This window comes from Panthera uncia, chromosome D2 (assembly GCF_023721935.1).
Source record: "Panthera uncia isolate 11264 chromosome D2, Puncia_PCG_1.0, whole genome shotgun sequence".
In the NCBI taxonomy this organism is placed as follows: Eukaryota; Metazoa; Chordata; class Mammalia; order Carnivora; family Felidae; genus Panthera; species Panthera uncia.
In genome coordinates, this window is record NC_064818.1 from 17,491,188 (window position 1) to 17,509,794 (window position 18,607).

General features: G+C 54.8%; 1 protein-coding gene across 1 annotated transcript in view; it reads right to left on the reverse strand.

Moving 5' to 3' along the window:
• Window positions 1-18,259, reverse strand: part of GALNT2 (polypeptide N-acetylgalactosaminyltransferase 2) — a 191,172-nt gene extending 172,913 nt beyond the window's left edge. The window contains exon 1 of the mRNA XM_049645047.1: window positions 17,661-18,259. Coding sequence (XP_049501004.1) covers window positions 17,661-17,786 — 126 coding nt within the window. The 5' untranslated portion in view covers window positions 17,787-18,259. The remainder of the gene's footprint in view (window positions 1-17,660) is intronic.
• Window positions 18,260-18,607: the final 348 nt, after the last annotated feature.

Consider the following 18,607-nt stretch of genomic DNA (forward strand, 5'->3'; position numbering starts at 1 on the left):
GATTAAGGCGCGATGATTTAACAGCATACATACAAATACAGCTGGGGCCCGTTGGGCCGCAAGAGCAATGCAGCATTTCTGGAGGAAAGAAATGCTCAGGGATGCACTGCGCTTGGGGGAAAGCCAGACTTGCACCCAGAAACGATAACGGCTCCCTACCTTGACCGCTTCTGCCAGACCACAGCTGTTACAGACCGGAGACAGTGCAAAAAGGGGCAAATGGCTTGAAAATCAAGGCTAGGGCATGCCGCAGGGGGGAAAAGCTCGGGGGAGAGTGGAGGCAGAGGCCAGGATGTGTTCGAATAGTATGACGTGGTTCACCAAGCAGCAGACCCTCCACTGAGTCTGGGCTCACAGCCATTCTCACCACGGTGGCTCCCACCAGTCTGAATTGCATCTCACTGCCCAATGTTTACAGAGCACCGGCAGTGTGTGGGGTGCTGAGCTACCCTGGGGGAACCCAATGACACACATGAATAAATTCCTAAATGCTTACTGACCCGGTGCCTCCTTTGCCCACCGTGCTTCTATTCGCAAGCCTTCTTTTGCTTTTCGTTGCCCAAGCACACCAAATCCAGTCTGGCCTCAGGACCTTTGCACATGATCCTCTCCATGACCGGACGGTCTTCCACCACGTCTTCGTGGCTGGATCCTTCCAGTCATCAGATCCTCCCCAAATGTCCCCTCCTCGGTCCTTTCTGCTGATTATCTGAGCCCCCTTGGAGCTCCATGTGGGGCTATCCAGTACCGGTCTGGTGGGCCTTCAACCTGCACCCCTCCCAGAATGCAGATGCCCAGATCCTTGGTGGCTTCGTTCCCCAAGGTCTGACACACCATGGCTGCTAGTGCAGTTCTCCAGGAGGGAGAAAGGCAGGAAGGGGAGGAGCTAAGCACACGCCAGGCCTCAAGATGCTCACAGGCTAGTGGGATGCAGGCGATTAGAACTTACACCACACTGCTCAGCGGTGCAAGAGCATCAAGGCTGGCACGCGGCGGGGGACCCAGGGATGACGGAAGGCCGCGTCCTACTATCAGGATCCGGAGACGCACCCCTCCTCCCCCAAGGGCACGCAGCCCAGTGTCTGCGGCTGGCGGAGAAGGGCTTGGGCCAACCCACAGCTCCGGGTCCTCTCCTCCTTTGTCCCTCTGCTCGCACACAGATCAGAGGACGGGACGGAGCGGTAGGGCCCCCTCCCCGGGGAAGGCGCTAAGAGATACCCACGGGGCTCTTCAACGCTTCACACACACCCAGGTATGGTTGATCCCAATCATTCCAGAGACGCCGAGCACAAACATACTGCCCCCATCGTTACCACGCAGGAGAAACTAAATGCTGAACGTTGTCCTTGAACTCTCTGGGCACCACTCCACAGTCCCGACAGCCTTTTTAAAGGAAAGGGCAACGCCTTAAAACAGGGATTCTCTATCTTGATACGTTTCTTCGTGCCGCCAAGTACCGGAGGGCTGCCGACAACCTTTAAAGGTCATCTCTTAGCCCGGCTCCCCCCACTCCCCCCACCTCCCCCCCCCACCCCCCGTTGCCTAATTAACACTTAAATGTGTATGTTCTGTGCGGACGGCTTCCTGACCAGCACGCCAGGCAAAGGCCAGATCGCTAGGCCTTGTCCGCTACTTCTCTGTGTGCAGACCTCCCAGGCCAGGATTGCTCTTCTCACGGCGCGACATTCCCTTCCTGGAGCAAATAAATAGCCCAGACACAGGAGGGAAGGCTCCCAAGCCAGACTCTCCCCCAGCTCTGACGGGGGAGGGATGAACAGAGCTCGCCACAGGGGGTGAGGGAGCACGGTGGATCTCCAAGGAGCACGCTGGATCTCCTAGGGTGGGCCAGCTCCTGAGGCCTTGGGAGGAGGTGACCAGCCTAAACGTCTGGGGGCTGGGAAGGCAGGACGTGAAGCCAGACAGCCACGCAACTGCCGTCGCATCAGCTCGCTCCCCCGGGCCATTAATCCAGTAGGTCTGCTTTGTTCTGGTGCCTCTGGGGACCACACTGCACTCTGACCAACTACAGCATCTTCAAAGCGTAACCCAAACGTGACACTGCTGGCCTCGCTCGGTGCCACAGCTTCCCCTTAAAAACAGGGACCTCCCCAGGGCCATGCGATTCCATGTGGCCCAAGAAAGGGAGACAGACCGCAAAGGAAGCGGGCTGCACCTGATTTCGTCCCTGGTCCAACGACTCACACCACGACGTCACCATCAGCTAGGGTCTCTTCCTCCGAGCAAGCCCCCTTGTCCATCAGAGAAGCCTGGGGTCAGCCCCAGAAGCATCTGCGGGAAAGGAGAGTGAGCACGCGCAAAAGGCAGGGCGCTGGCTAACCCGTGTCAGTACGGCCGCCATCATCTCGTGAATCTCCAGCCACCCCCAGTTTACAGATGAGGAAACGGAGGCCAGTAAGGGTGACGGCAACACCTGAACCCAGGCTCTTCGAGTGGGCACAACCGAACATCCAGGTTTTTGCATGGAGTGTTCTTCTCGACATCATCGCACGGTTTATCTATTAATCTGCAATCCAGTTGTACGTTGTCTTCATTAGAGGCATCAGAGAAACCACACGAACACCCCGCTAATTGACAGAACTAGTCCTCAGCCCTCACTGGGGGGGCTCTGTCGCGTTGCCACAGATTATTAATTTGTCTCCCACTTGTCACTCACCTACAGTTTCAAAAGCAAGCCAGAAACTGTACTGATGAAACCAAAAGAACGTTTCCTAATTAAAACCTTGTGGAAAAGTTTCCAAATAACACGCCGCATTCAGATAATAACAGCTCAAGATATTGAAAAAGCCAATTGCCTATTAGAGTTAAAAAAATTAATTACACAGTCACAGAGTTAAAAACCACATCCTGGGGTAGTTTCAAAGACGAGAGCTTACGGGGTAAAACCGGGAAATGAGCTCCCGGGAACCTCACGCTGGAGGAGAGGGCTCCGGCCTGAGCTTCCTGCCTCCGGTCTGCCAGACCCCCCCCCCCCCCCCCCCCATCGACTCAGCGCTCACACCGGGGCCCCTGCCCAGGTCACCCACCACCTCTGGGGCTCGGCTTCCTCACTGAAGAAGGAGCAAAGGCTGCAGGAATCCCTTGTGTCCTTACCCTCCTTCTAAAACGAAGGTCCCAGGCAAGCTCCACGGAGGTGCAGGTACTTTCCGGGAGGGCAGGCTCGTCTGCTTAAACACGGCAGAGGGCGGCTGGCTCCAGTGAGCACAGGAGCCCTGGGCTCGTGAACACCTGCCACGGAGGGCAGCCCCACCCGGCTCGGGCGCCAGCACCTGTCACTCTAACATGAGAGTTTTCCGTCGGCACCAGCAAGGTGTCAGAAGCACTCGCTACAGAAGTACCAGGCCCCATTCCGCCTCGTTCTTCACTGAACCACCCGAGGAGACCCATAAATGAGGAAACTGAGGAACAGAGGAGTTAAGGGACTCGCCTGGGTTTACACAGCCACCTGGAGAAGCCAGGCCCACGGCTCCCGTGTATGCATCCCCTCAGCCCCGTGCCCCCAGGGCCAGCTGTGCCGTCCGGAGCGCCCCTGCCCAATCGCCCTGGGCTCTGCAAGGCGGTTTCCAAATGCCCCAAGGTGGATTTACCAAGTTGCCCTGGCAACCCCCTGAGACCCGGGCTCCCCACTGGACACCGGCTCTTAGGCGGCCACTGGCCAGAAGTCACGCCGCATCGCGCACGGAGCCCGGGTCATCGAGGACTCCGCTCTGCGGGCAGCTCAGACCCTGAACACACACCGGCCCTCCACAGGCCCCTGTTTCCCTCTGCTGAAACCCACATAAAACCTCAAAGTACTGAGGAGAGCTTTGCTTTCAGAGACCGATGGCGCAGGTGGTAAGGACACCAGCACTTTGCGATGCTTGCGTGAAGCACCAGGCGGATTAGATCATCAGACGCCCCACCTGCCTCTGTGAACCCGTCGGCGAGACCCGGCGGACCACAGCGAGGCTCCTTCTGTGATGCCCGCCCTCAGGCCGGAGCTCAGACCACCTAAGAACCCAGAACACACCCCCTCCCAGCTCACTGCTAGCTCACCCACATCCGCAGCACGCAGTGATAAAGGTCACGGAGACGATCGCCAGCCCGAGCAATCAGCACCTTCCAGGTCTGAAGCTGCAGGCCTGCATTAACGAGACAGAAACCTGCCGTTTGGCACGGCACACTCTTGAGTCAGGGACGGCAGCTCTAAGATCAGGACGGCCACAGCTGACTCTCTCCAAAGCCGTATTTTAAGTAGGTGGGGAGCCATTACAATTCTAGCCCCAACACTGCCACTGCGTGACCTGTGGGGCAAGTTCATAACCTTGGGGCCCGCTGGAAACTGCACGCATGAGTGCAGGAGGAAAACCAGTTCCTGATATTCTTCCGGGCATGCAGAAACGAAAGATAAATGAGCAATGCCTCCAAAGTGCTTCGGGCAGCTCGGTGACAAGGCTGACATAAATTGGAAGTACCAGGAATTATACCTTACAGAAAACATGCGTTATGAGGAGCGCCTGGCCAGCTCAGCGGGAAGAGCATTTGACTCGTGATCTCGGGGTCGTGAGTTCAAGTCCCACATTGGATGTAGGGATTACGTAAATAAAACTTACAAAGAAACACATGCATTATCATACGTTTGTCACAAATGTCTCATTCACAAATCCAATGTAAAATATGAGGTGTTACCAACGATATCCTGCTGGGGAAGAAAGAAATAATATATATTTATTAAGGGTCTCCCACCCTGGCTTCCCAAATCATCCATAGCTCCTAATGGATTGTTTATGACAGCAAGCAGACCACCCAGGATGAGTGGAAAAGCTACCAGGACTAAACATACACGTTTTCTGCCCACTCGCACCTGTCAAATGAGAAGGATACAGTCAATGTAACACAACATTCAAGTCAAACTCAGGTAGGTGACAGGGTCTCTGGGCCACAAAGAGGCTGGTTAGGTGTAAGCGATCTCACAGAACACCTTGAACTAACAAACACTCTCCCACCAAAACATTCACCAAGGTTAGTAATTTCCTAACAGTTTACACAGATAATTCTTATAGAAGAAATGGTACCAAATATAAGAATATTTTCCTGGTGATACAGGTGACAGTTCAAGATCTTAGGCAACCTCCAAAGCATCCTTTGAAAAGAATCACCACTGGGGGCGCCTGGGTGGCTCAGTCGGTTAAGCGGCCGACTTCGGCTCGGGTCATGATCTCGCGGTCTGTGAGTTCGAGCCCCGCGTCGGGCTCTGTGCTGACAGCTCAGAGCCTGGAGCCTGTTTCAGATTCTGTGTCTCCCTCTCTCTGACCCTCCCCCGTTCATGCTCTGTCTCAAAAATAAATAAATGTTAAAAAAAAAAATTTAATCACCACTGGGTATTCCTAAATTACTGAAGACACACAAGGCTGATGTATGTCTTTACTAACGGTGATGCTGATTTATGAGAAATATATATTCGCTCTTCATCCACAGGTCCTGGCTCACGACTCCCCAAACCCTTGAATTGCCTGTTGTCCTCAGTTCCTGAACACCCTTTAGAGCCATAAAGGTGAAATGGGTGTCTCATGAATCTTAACAAGCCCCCTTTAACAACTGGGTTTATGTTAATGAGGTGACTTTGGAGAAGCTCTCAAGATGGGGGCTGGTTGGCAGGGGACCCAACCGTGTGATCAGAGGGCTGGAACTTTCAGTCCCACCTCCCCAATTTCTTGGGGGGGGGTGGAGAGCAAAACATGGAATCGATCACCCATGGCCAATGATTTGGTCAGTTATGCCTATGTAATAAAACCTCCACAAAAACCCAAAAGGAGGGGGTTTGGAGAGCTTCTAGGAGAACCAGAATGCTTCTGTGTGCCACCACACCAGGCCTCAAACTCCATGAGGACAGAAGCTTCTTTGTTTGGGACTTTGCCCTATGTATTTCTTAATCTGGCTATTCATTCATATCCTTTGATATCCTTTGTAATAAATCAGTAAGCTAGTCAGTAAACAGGTTCCCTGAGTTTGTGAACCGTTCTAGCAAACTAACTTTTTACCCAAGAAAAGGGCCTTGGGAACCTCTAATTTTTAGCCAGCCCGTCAGAAGCACAGGGAACTGTCTGGGCTCGTGATTGGCCGCAGAAGTGGAGGATGATCTTGTAGGACTGAGCCCTTAACCCGTGGAAGCGGGCACCGTCTCCAGGCAGACACTGTTAGAATTGGATTGAACTCGTAAGGCGCTCAGCTGGTGTAGAAGCATTGTTTGCTAGAAACCTCCCTACAACAGACATGTTGGAAACTGGGACCAGAAACCTTTCACTGACTCTATCCCTAAGCCTTCAAGTTGCTTTTTGAAAAATTTTGGTTTTCAGGGGCACCTGGGTGGCTCAATCAGTTAAGCATCCGACTCTTGATTGCGGCCCAGGTCATGATTTGCATCCACAAATACTCTAGTTTGTACCTACAAAAGATAAGGATTTTCAAAAAACAACCCCAAGACCATTACTGCCACTAAGAAAATTAATGATGATGCTTAACATTTCAACTGCTATCCAATCCCTCTTCTTCTTTCTTTCTTTCTTTCTTTCTTTCTTTCTTTCTTTCTCAGGTCTTTCTCTAGTTGGCTTGTTCAGTGATTCTGACCTCCATGAAGGAAGACAGAGTGCCTTGCTCACCCCTGCAGATCCCAGCATTCAGCAGGGTTAACTCGTAGATAGAAAACGCTCCAAAGTGTTTCGGAAAGGGTTCATGCTCATCACTGCTCACCTCTCAAAAATAAAAGCCAAGAAGTACTTCTGCTTCCATGGATCCTGGGGATTGGGAGTGAACAGATACAGATGTACACGTTCCAATGGGGGCTACCAGTTCCCTTTATCAAGCACAGAAGGTGCGGAGCCGAGTTCTCATAAAGGGGAGTGATCTCACACGTGAGAAAAAGAAGACCGTAACTCATCAATTCTAAGATGCACTATTTTTCACAGCTTAACATGAAATTGGGACGCATCCCACAATGAATGAGCCTGATGACGCTGCGGGCCAGGAAAAGGGCCACAATGCACCTGTCATCACAGCACCTGCTCAAACATACAACACACCAGTGGCAAAGTCCACATGATGCACGTCAAGTGGCCTGGAAGAAAACCCCAGAAACAACAGTAAAGCACTCGTAATCCTTAGAAACCAAACCAAGTAGGATAGAAATGAATAGGGAATTGGGGAATTAGGGAAAATTCCCAAATGAGTTAAAATCTGGCTAACTCTACATAACTGCCATGCTATGTTAAGAGCCCAGAACCAAGAGCTTTTAGAGCTTTCATTGATTTTTTTTTTTTTTTTTTTTTTAATGCTGCATCACCAAAGGTCTTGGCAGTGCAGATGACTTTGAGGAAAACAGACACAAATATCTCAGAGTCAAAAAGTAGACACTGAGAAAGTTTTAGGAACACCTTACCCAATATATTTCATGTGTATTTTCCTTTTTATCTATGCACAAGCGTGATGTATGGAAAAATCAATGTCTAATTAAGTCCAAAAGAGCTCTTTAAATAAGTAGAAAATAAAAACGTTAACTGATAAAGAAACCACTGTGTCACAGTTCAATGAACAGTGGCTTTTTTTTTTCTTGCCCAGTGCTACATAAAATAATGGTTTTATGGATAATGGCATCTTAGACTTGATAAAAAGAGGTATATTCCAGATGAAGGGGAAAATCGGTGATTATCAAAAGTGAGCAGTGCCTGGGTGGCTCAGTCGGTTGGTTGAGCGTCCGACTTCGGCTTAGGGTCATGATCTCATGGTTCGCGGGTTCGAGCCCCGCATCGGGCTCGCTGGTGTCAGCACGCGGCCCGCCCCCCTCTCTCCCTACCCCTCCCCCTCGTGCTCTCTCTCTCTCAAAAATAACAAATAAGCATTAAAAAGAAGTGAGCAGCAAGAAAAACAAGTGGGTGGGTTCTCAGCACAAGGGAACAGGGAAGGGCCAGAAGGGGGCACGGGGCGGTGAAAAGAGGGTAAGCCTTGTGAAGGTTACAGAGCAAAAGCTCAAAATCTAGGTCGAGGGGAGAGCCCTTGAGGCGGGAAGCGCCAAGACAATGAGCGTTGAAGGCATCCCACGCAGGGCCAGCCAGCTCACCATCCAGGACAGGCCCGTGCATCCCCCACGCCCCCCACGCAAGAGTCACCTCCTGATAACACGGTACCTAGTTTATGGGCATCTCCCAAATGCAGACCTCTAATTTACATCAGCTCCTCCAGCTGTCCCTGTGATTCAGCTGAGACAGGCAGACCCTGCCACTCACGTGTGTCTGCCTTCTAGAGCAGCACCCTTCCACGAAGAAGGCCCCGGGGCAGAGCTAAAGAAACCTCCACAACTGCTCCAAAGTCTGAAGGTCTTTAAAAGGACCTTTCGTTTGCCGCCACGCAAATGCTCCAGTTGTTTTTTCCGGAAACACGCCGGGGGCACTGCGCAGAACCCCATGACGTATCTAATGACTCCAAGTAAGTGCCCACAGTTTCCCTGAAAAGCAGCTGGGTAATCCCACATGAGAACCGGGAGGATGTGCAATTTCCCACCGTTCCCCTCCCTACCACGGCTGTGGGCAGTGAAGTCACATGTCCATTTTATTTTCCACAAATACTATAGACCACGGAGCCTCAGTGTGACCCACTTTGCCAAGAACCACCTCTCCAAAGCCCGGGTGCCAGGCCAGCTTCTGCCCTCTGGTTTCCTACAGACTGGTTTTCCTGCAGGAATCAACAACCCCCATCACCCAGAGCAGCTCACAGAGATGACGTCACAGTGGGAATCCCGTGCCGCAGCAGGTGCACAGGGACCCGCGAGGATTCCTCATTAAATGAGAATACGCCTGGAAAGCGCTCTGCCAACGTGCAATGTCATTTAACAGTGTACTCAACAATGGACCATGGACGCCGACCGGGTCCAACTTAGCATTTCGCACAGATCGGCTCAGAAATCAAGCAACGGGATCGTTCCACAAGCACGTTCTACCGAGTCGATGCACGTATTAACCTCCAGGAGCCTAGAGCGGTCTCAAGCCCGAAGCGGGAGACGGGGGCGCGGGAGTATGCACACCGTGGTCACTACGGTGGGTACGCGCATCACCCGAGACAGCCCTGCGACAAGAAGACCCAAGATTTCCACGTCACAGGGGAAATTCCACCAGTGACAGAACAAAGGCGACAACCTTCGGGAAAGAAAACTAGCTCTCTTGTTTAGCAAAAGCAAGTGAGAAGACAGACCACCAGAAGACAGGACACAGCCGGAACCAGGGGCTGTGTGCGAAGCCAAGGCAGCCACAAAGATTCACCTGCTTCCGCAGTCTGGGCTCAAACCTGCTCAAACCTCACTTCCCCGTTGAGCCTAAGGGACCACCGAGGCACCACAACAACCCCCACCCAGCTCCTAATCCCCTGAAGCTGCTTTTTTCTCCCTTGGCACTTAGCACCTTTCTCCACCCAATACCATTTACTAACCTCTCCTGTTTCTGTCTGGCTCCCCCCACCCCCAGAATGAAAGTTCCATGAGAACGGGGATTCTGTCTGTTACATTCACCGCCGTATTCCCAAGTACCCAAACAGTGCCTGTCACGTAGTAGGTGCTGACGAAATACTCACTGAAAGAAGGAATGGAAGGGAGTAGAACCTGTTTTCATTTCTGCTCCTGCGGGAAGGGCAGCTGACGACTATGGTCTTCAGGACCGGCTGATGACCGACGGATGAGAACACGTAAAATGTAATCACATAGCGCAAAAAGGTGAAAATGAAGAAAAGAGCCAAACGGACCTGATACCACCATCGAAGCATTATGTGTGTGCTCCAAAATGCCTTCCGGGAATGTTCTGACAGGGCGCAGCAGGGCGAGGGCGCTGCCACAAGGCACGGAAGGGGCACGGACAGACCAGGTACCAAGAGGGAGCCACATCCCACACCGCGGGCAGGCAGAAACCCTCCAGGCCTCGAGCTGTAGGCAAACCCCACCGCCTCCGGAGGCCCGGGGATTCCTCCCATCAGACAACGCTGGGTCGGCCATCCGCCAGCTCTGCAACGTTGGGAAAGTTACTCACCCTCTCTGTACTTCAGTCTTCATCGGAAAAATGAGAGGAATAAAAGGGCTGCTACGAGGAGTCACCGAGTCGACATCGATAAAGCATCAGGCCTGGGCCTGGCACACAGCAGGTGTGCACCCAGGGGTCCACCCTGACCGCACAAAGAGGCCATCCTGTTCGGCAGGGGTCTAACCATGAAGGTCGCACGGGGAAAAAAAAAAAAATCAAAGTTTACACAGACACTGCAGCGGTCCTTAATCAGGGGCGATCCTGTCCCCCAGGCGGTACCTGGCAGGGCCCGAAGACATTGCTGGTTGTCACACACGAGGCGGAAGCCAGGGAAGCCACTAAACGTCCAACAACGCACAGGGCAGCCCCACACAACAAAGATGAACTGGCTCCAAATGTCCTCCCGGCCAAGACTAAGCAACTTCTGATCCAGAGTGACCGCTGCCCCAAGGGGACCCTTGACCCTGACAATACACGTGTCCTGATGTGGGCTCTGGAAATACAGTAACCCTGTCCCGGCCACGCTGACCATACCTCCTCCCAGAGTCACCGGGCAGGAAAGTGCCCGCCCTGGCAGGACCGGGCGGTCCGCACCCAGGGCCTGAGGGACTCGGGGGAGGGCAGAGGCAGGTGGCACGTCCCCAGGCGGCCACCCCTGAGCCGCTCGCTGCTTCCCGACAGCCAGCTCCCGTAAGGCGTGGCACCCAGGGCCCGTAATCCCCAAAGCCCAGGAAAGCTGCTTCCATGTAAGCCCAGGAGTGAAGAGCCCTGTGTGGGGGCCTTTTTGGCTTTTCCAAATCCAGCCTTCTGGATGAATCACTGCCTTCTCCATTCCAACACGCGAAGAAACCCAACCCGTATAAGATGACACGTTCCCCGGGCCCATTATACTGGACATGACAGAATGCAGAAACACCGAGGCAGAGTGAGGGCAGGGGACCGATGGGGAGGAGGAAGGGCTCCAGCAGGGAAGGCCTGGTTAGCTCGAGTCCGGTTTTTCATCTAGAAATGGGCACATGGTCAAAAAGGAGAAAGGCAGGGGAGGCTCTCCTGACCGGACAGGTAAACCAGACGGGCATTCACCTGGCGTTGATCCTGAAGGTCAGGCACATGGCCAAAGGCTAGAGAAGCCCCACACCGGCTAAGAGACAGGGTCAAGTTCCACTCTGAGGACCTGAGTGTCCACCGGAGTGCTCCCTCCAACCCATTCGATCTAATTCTCAAAGGAGGAGAGGCCCTCGCCAGGCCCAGCCTCTCCTGAAACCCCACTCAGGAGGGTTTGCTTGTGGAAGAACCAGAAGTCCTCCCGAAAACGCTTCACCAACAAGGCAGTCTGGAGGCAAGGATCTGAGACAGGAGGAGCGAACACGGATCCCCAGCAGCAACAGAGAATCAAACACTCCCGCCTCAAGGGGAAAGGTGACCTTTCGGGTCAGGGGGGTGACACCAGGCCAACACTTCCTTGGCTCTGAGTGGCACACCGACGGGGGTGGCACCCCACATGTGTAAGTCCCACAGCGACGTGGACACAGAAGCGGGGTCCAAAAGGCCCCTGCAGTGGCAGGTTTTCAGTTCTCTGGTTGCTGAACACGGAGAAGGGATCCCAAGGGAGGACCAGGGCGGCCAGCGTCTCGGGGGCATTCGGGGTCTTGAGGGTGGCATTTATTTCACAAGCAGAACGGAAGCATCCCCCTATTTTAATCTGTGTGGCATCGCTGTGCAGGTGCATTTCCACTTGGACATCCACCCAGCTCGTGCATCGCAGCATCGCCCAGGCAAACCTTCCAGAACAGGATTCACAAGGAGCACAGCGGAAGAACTAAAACAGGGGAGCGGATCTGGCCGGGTTTGGCAATTTTGTCATCCCAAGAATTCGGCTGGGCCGGCTAGGAGACTTCATAGGTTTGGTCTGGTTTCGTTATTTCCCCAGGAATACCCTACCTCCTTCCCCGGGATCTCAGCCAGCATCTCAAAGTCAGCTCCTGCCTTTGCCTGTGTCTCTGCCCCAGGCAGCCTCACCGGCACCACCACCCCCCCCCTCCTCTCCCTCTTCCCCCTTCTCCTCCCCCTCCTCCTCCCCCCTCCTCCTTCCACTAAGCCAACCGTCTCTGGATTTGCTAGAAGGTAGGCAGCACAGCATTGCCTGCTTTGAAGTCGACCTCTTCCCAAACGTGACTTCCAGCTCTGGCAGAAACAAGATACTATGTGTCCACATAGCTACCTACACGAATATAAATATATAAATATCCCTGGCCAGTCATTTCCCCCGACCACCTCTCCATTTACCTCTCCCCCGGTTCCAAACAGGAAACCCACCATTCACCAGGAGGTGGGGTAGAGGGATTCACGGAGGGCCTGAAGCCCACGCCCAGCCTTTACCAGCCAGGTCTCCCCACCCCTACCTCGAGGTCTGACAGCGTGAGCCAGCCGACCCCTGGGGACAGCAGCGTCTTGCTGGTTTCTGCTAGAGGGTTAAGGCAAGCGCCCGTTACTTCTGCACGGCTTATCAGCCACAACCTGCTTCCCTCATGTTCGAGCACCCAGAGCCAGCCACGACATAGCTCCGGAACAGGGACCCTGGACTTGCCTTGGAGACAAGTTGGTATCACGGTGCCATGTGTCGGATTCTCTGGCTGTAGCCTTCTCCCCCCACCACTGCCCTGCCTACCCTCGGCTTCACACTCCCATCTCAAACAGAATTTCCTTCGACTCTACCCTGCTCATAGGGGTGGCTAGGTGTCTTCTGGGTACCCTCCTTGGCCTCCACCCACAGACAGGCTCACAGACCCCCATCTAACACATGGCAGCCTCACGTTCAACCTCACACCACTCACACTGGAGGAAATACCAGCCATCTCCCCTCCTGCCGGGGGATGCAAGGCCGAGGAGGGCCGCCCGGATCCCAGTGGGGACCCCCGCTCTGACACCACAGCTGGGCACGAGACAGCTGGCACATCCTGACCCCTTCCCAGGAAGGCGGTCCTTAATGTCACTCTTTGATACGAGCCCAAATGAACCAAACCAATCAATCTTGGAGGAACGGGTGAAGGATGAAAGCACAAAACAAAAGCATCAATGGTTTTCCAGAGGACAAGAAGACACTTGAGATTCCTGGTTCACTGTATTTTCAAGGAGTCATTTGGGGGGCGCCTGGGTGGCTCAGTTGGTTAAGCGGCCGACTTCGGCTCAGGTCATGATCTCGCGGTCCGTGAGTTCGAGCCCCGCGTCGGGCTCCGTGCTGACCGCTCAGAGCCTGGAGCCTGTTTCAGATTCTGTGTCTCCCTCTCTCTGACCCTCCCCCGTTCATGCTCTGTCTCTCTCTCAAAAATAAATAAACGGGGGCGCCTGGGTGGCGCAGTCGGTTAAGCGTCCGGCTTCAGCCAGGTCACGATCTCGCGGTCCGTGAGTTCGAGCCCCGCGTCAGGCTCTGGGCTGATGGCTCGGAGCTTGGAGCCTATTTCCGATTCTGTGTCTCCCTCTCTCTCTGCCCCTCCCCCGTTCATGCTCTGTCTCTCTCTGTCCCAAAAATAAATAAAAAACGTTGAAAAAATAAAAAATAAAAAATAAATAAATAAATAAACGTTAAAAAAAAAAAAAGATTTTTTTTTCAAGGAGTCATTTGGGGTTTTTACTTTTTCTTTATTCCCCCTACCGCCCCAAAACCATTCATCTGGTGTCTATTCTTTCTCAACACCTTACTAATGGCATCTAGCGCTCTGCCACGAGGTGGAAATGGTTATCCCCGCTGTAAAGATGAGAAACGGAGGGTCGGAGAGGTTCAGTTAAATTAGTAGAGGTCACTAAGCAGAAGCGGGTAGAGAGCTAGGGTCGCTCAGTGCCCATAAATGGACTCATTGCCATGCCTCTTCTTGTGAACGTCCACTACCCAGCTCAAAACGCATTACTGTCTCCCTGTGATCAACCAAATTAAGAACCAGCCAGTCAGCCTGGCACACGAGGCCCTCTAGAGCCTAGTCCCAAAGTCCAGTTTCACACCTTACTGTTGCCTGCCCTACGACGTGTACCACACTCCCCCACCACTCCCCCCATCCCCCACATGCCTCCTACAGGACCACTCCCGAAGCCCCTCAAGGAAGGGTGGTGGAAAGCGAACGGGCTGCCCGGGCCCGGGGTCCGTCCTTCAGCTAACACCTTCCCTTCCCTCCCGAGGACGTGAGCAGCGCAGACCAGGGGTCTCAGGTTGACGCACTTTTTTTTTTTTTTTAATGTTTATTTATTTTTGAGAGACAGAGTATGAGCAGGGGAGGGGCAGAGAGAGGGGGAGACACAGAATCCGAAGCAGGCTCCAGGCTCTGAGTCGTCAGCACAGAGCCCGACGCGGGGCTCGAACTCGCAAACCGAAAGATCACGACCGGAGCCGAAGTCGGACGCTTAACCTACTGAGCTCCCCAGGTGCCCCTCGGGTTGACACAGCTGTCAACTTTACATCCCACATCCCGGGGAAACCCTTCCCTTTCCGTCCTCCACCGCCACCCTTAACCCTTAGGCAAGTGCGCTTCAACAGATATCCCTTCTTCTCTCCTTACAGCCTCACCCACGGCCAACCTGCCAAGGCCTGGGGGAGACTTAACGTGATTAAAATTGTAAAGCATTTAAGATGCTCAAAGGAGAGACATCCTTGAAGTGCAAATTATTAATTCAGGGGGACAGAGCCAACTATGGGAGGGGTGATCTACATAAATGTAAAGGAAATACTTTTAAACAATATTACATGTAAACCGATTGACCTCACACCTGACGCCTCAGCACTGAGTCCCGAACGGTGTGGCAATGCCCACGATGCTTCTGAGCACCTGCTCCTCCCGTTCGCCTTATTAGATCTGCAATCCGAGGTGCGGCGGCTTTCTGGGTTTTGCCAAATGGGAGAGTGATGGTCCTGGGATGAGTTATTTAACAGGCAGGGCACACAGTGACAAGCCCGGGCGGGGGTGCTGAAGCAGCAGAAATACCAGGCAGGCTCCCATCAGACAATCCCCCGAAGTCTAATACTGAAGCCTGGTACCCCGTGAAAAACATCAGGGCCGAGAGACACAGGCTAAGCATTGACTTGCATACTATGAAACAAGAGAAGAAACATTAATTCCACTTGCACCTAAAACACTATAGCTAGTATTTAAATTCTGCCTTTCGTCCCACATTATCTTTTTTATGTCCATACTTTACAAGCTAAAAAAAAAAAAAAAAAAAAAAACTACATATTTCCTTTTATCATAAGGATGAACTAAATCTGAAGAGAGGCTTTTTAGTCTTTAAATCCCTGGAAACAGTTCAGGAGGAAGGAAGAGTACACAGTTTTATACTCTAGATTAGGAAATTCAAGACGGCGGGGTTTTCTATTCAGGTCCTCCAGAATGGTCTCAGGGCTTCGACTTTCATACCAGGGTCCACAACACTAAGTTAATGAGTCTTTTACTGCGATTTCAAAAGCTATTGCATTTACACACCTCTTCCTCAACTGACAAATCACTAAACCATTCTAAGGGCCGGGATTAAATTTTATGGTTCGTTGACAGAAAGAATAGAATCCCAAATCACCAATCCATGTATAATTGTTCATTTCCCACACATTTTTTCCTACCTGATCTCTTACCTCCCACTAGGTCACAAAGAGTTCTTAGATTTTTTTTTTTTTTTTAATTAAGGATACCACTTCAGAGGCCAACACAGGAGACCCCCTCAAAACCCTGCAGCTGAAGCCCACAGGGGAGAAGTCAGCTTCTCTGGATGCTAAGGCCACACCGTTGCTGTTTCTAATCACACGTTTCTCATGAAAGCGGCAAACCACGGAAAAGAGCTCTACCAGTGTGGCTTATTTGTTTGTTTTTCTTTTGCATGAAAGGCAGAAGGCTCTGCCAGGTCCCACCAGCACACCAAGCCATGCAGCCCTGCCAAGGCCCGGTTTACTGCACAGCAAAAGTTTTGAAAATAATTCCAGGTTAACGCGAGCACAGTTTTCAAAGGGCCACACTGCTCCTGCTGCTCGCCGGGCTCTTTACCATCCAAGAACAAACAAAAGCCTTCAGGTACATATACAGCACTTCCCTGCATTACAAAAAGAACGAGGCTAAGGGCACACTGTTAGCTCAGAACTCAGCTAGGCCATTTCAGCACACGGAACGACTTCATTTCTGCTCCCTCCAGACAAAGCAACTCCACACGATTCCCCAAGATTAAAACAAGATACCTATCTCTATCTAATACCTTCAGGTGAGAATGAATGAATGAGTTGAAACAAACAAACAAACGAGGGAAACCTCTGAAGCAGCCAAACCCCATCATGGACTTTACAGGTCTGACTGTATGGCTAAAAAAAGTCCGTTCATAGACACTCGGTCCCGTTTGGCTTGTTCCAGAATACCATTCCCTGCTTCCTGCCCAACCGGCGGTCCACCTCCATGAACTCAGAATTTCCTGGGTTTGCGGTGACACCAAACATCACAGCGATGAGGGTTCCAGGATTGTGGAAAAGATAACGCTGCTTTCAAAGCCTATTAGCCACCGAACACCACAAGCCAGCCGGCAGCAGGTCCACGGCCAAAGCCCTCCTCTCCCAGCACGGCCGCAGGACCGCACCGTCGGGGCTCCTCCGGCCGCTCGATTTCCTCCCGGATACGCCCGGCTGTCCAGACTGGCTTACACGGTCCCCACGGCCTAACCGCCCGACCCTTGGGAGCCTGCTCAGAGCGCCCACAGAAAAGGGACCATCCCCGCGTAACGGCGAGCGGGGCTGGGGAAGACAAGCGCAGGCGGCCACGTCCGGGCCGCGCCGGGGGCCGAGAGGGGAAGGTCGGGGGAGGGTGGGGGCGGAGATGTCCGTGGCCGGCCTCACTCGGGGCGCAGAGGCGCGCTGGCCCTCCGCTGACAACCGCCCAGGGAGTCTCTTTTACCCGGCACGGGGCCGGCTGCGCCCCCCGCCCCCAGAGATAAAAGGCAGAGAAAGGGGCAGAGACCCCCGACATGCACCCCCCCCCAACACTCCCCGCCACGGGGTGACAAGGGGGAAACGGGTGAGGATTTGCAGCGGCTCGTATCAAACGCAAGGGAAGAAACTTGGACTCCTCTCTCCCGTACATGACACTTTGGAAAGGCAGCCGCCTCTCCCTCCTCTCCTCCCCACCCCCTTTTGTGTGTCCCACACCCCCACCGCTTAAACTTCCCACCGCAGGGGTTGGGGCTCCCGGCGGCCGGACAGGACTCAACTTCAATTACGTGTGGCAGACGGAGGGGGCCGGGCGGAGGGGCGGGGGGGGGGGGGCGACGAGAAAGGCGTCCGGGGCCCCCAGTCCTGCGGGGCCGCGCCGGGTCGCCCTCGCCCGAGTCGGACCAGCGCAGAGGGGCTGGGTGCGCCCCCTGCCCTGGGGACTCGGCCGGGAGGCCCGCGGCGGGGAGCGGGGACCCGAGAGGAGATCGGGACGGAGGAGAGCGGGAAGGGAGGGAGCCCCCCTCGTTGCCCCGCGGCCACGTCCGAACAGGGGGGTCCGCGGCCGGGCGGGGGGCGCGTCGGCGCGGGAGGGGCCGGCGGGGGAAGGGGAGTCGGGGGCTTGGGTGGGGGGGGGGAGCCGGGCCCGGGCAGGGCGCCCCACTCACCTTCCTGCCGGCGCCGCCGCCCGCGCCCGCGGCCAGCGCGGAGCCGCCCCCCGAGTACATGTAGTAGGCGATGCCCAGCACCCACAGGAAGGCGAAGCAGAGCAGCATCCGCGAGCGCCGCCGCATTCTCCCCTCTCGGCCGCCGGCCGCGGCCGCCGCTGCTCGCGAGTGCTGCCTGGGGCCGGCGCGGGCGGGGAGCGGGCCGGGGGAGGAGCGGAGGAAGGGGAAGGGCGCGGCGGCGGCTCCTCCTCCGGCGCGGGCTGCTGCTCGGCGGCGGCGAAGGCGGCGCGCGCTCGGCGCCCGAGCTCCGCCCCGGGCCGGGAGCGCGGCGCGGCGCCCGAGCAGGAAGCGGCGGCCTCGGAGGCGGCGAGCGGGTCAGGGAGCAAAGGGCGACCAATCGGCGGCGGCTGCGGGGGCCGGGGCGCGGGCCGGAGGAGGGGATTACCGCGTCTCCATGGCTGCAGCACGCGGGGCTCCGCCGGGAGGGCCTCCGCGGGGCCGGCCTCGGCGCCGCCCCCGCTCGGGCCGCCGCCCCGCCTCCTCTGCGTCCTCCCCGCCGCTGCCCTCTCCGCCCCCCGTGAGTGACAGGTGGCTGCCCGGGACCGGGCGGAGCGCGCGCACACGTGCGCACACACACGTGCACACACACACGTGCACACGCCCCGGGGACGCCGTCGGTCACGGCTGCCTGGCGCCGCCCCGCCGAGGCTGTCATCTCCTCGGTCCTGGGTCTTTGGGACCGCCTCAGACCCTTAACGGGCTCGCTCTTACCACTGGCCGGCCCACCTGAGTTTTTTTGCTGCAAACCCGCCTCCTGGCCTCGACTTAGCTGCTGCTCGCTGCAGTTTTCTTACTAATTTTACAGCAAAACATCCCCGATCCCCAGGTGTCAATTTTATGTATCCATTTAGTCAGAGGTGGGCGGGGGGTGGGGGGGGTGGGGGGGG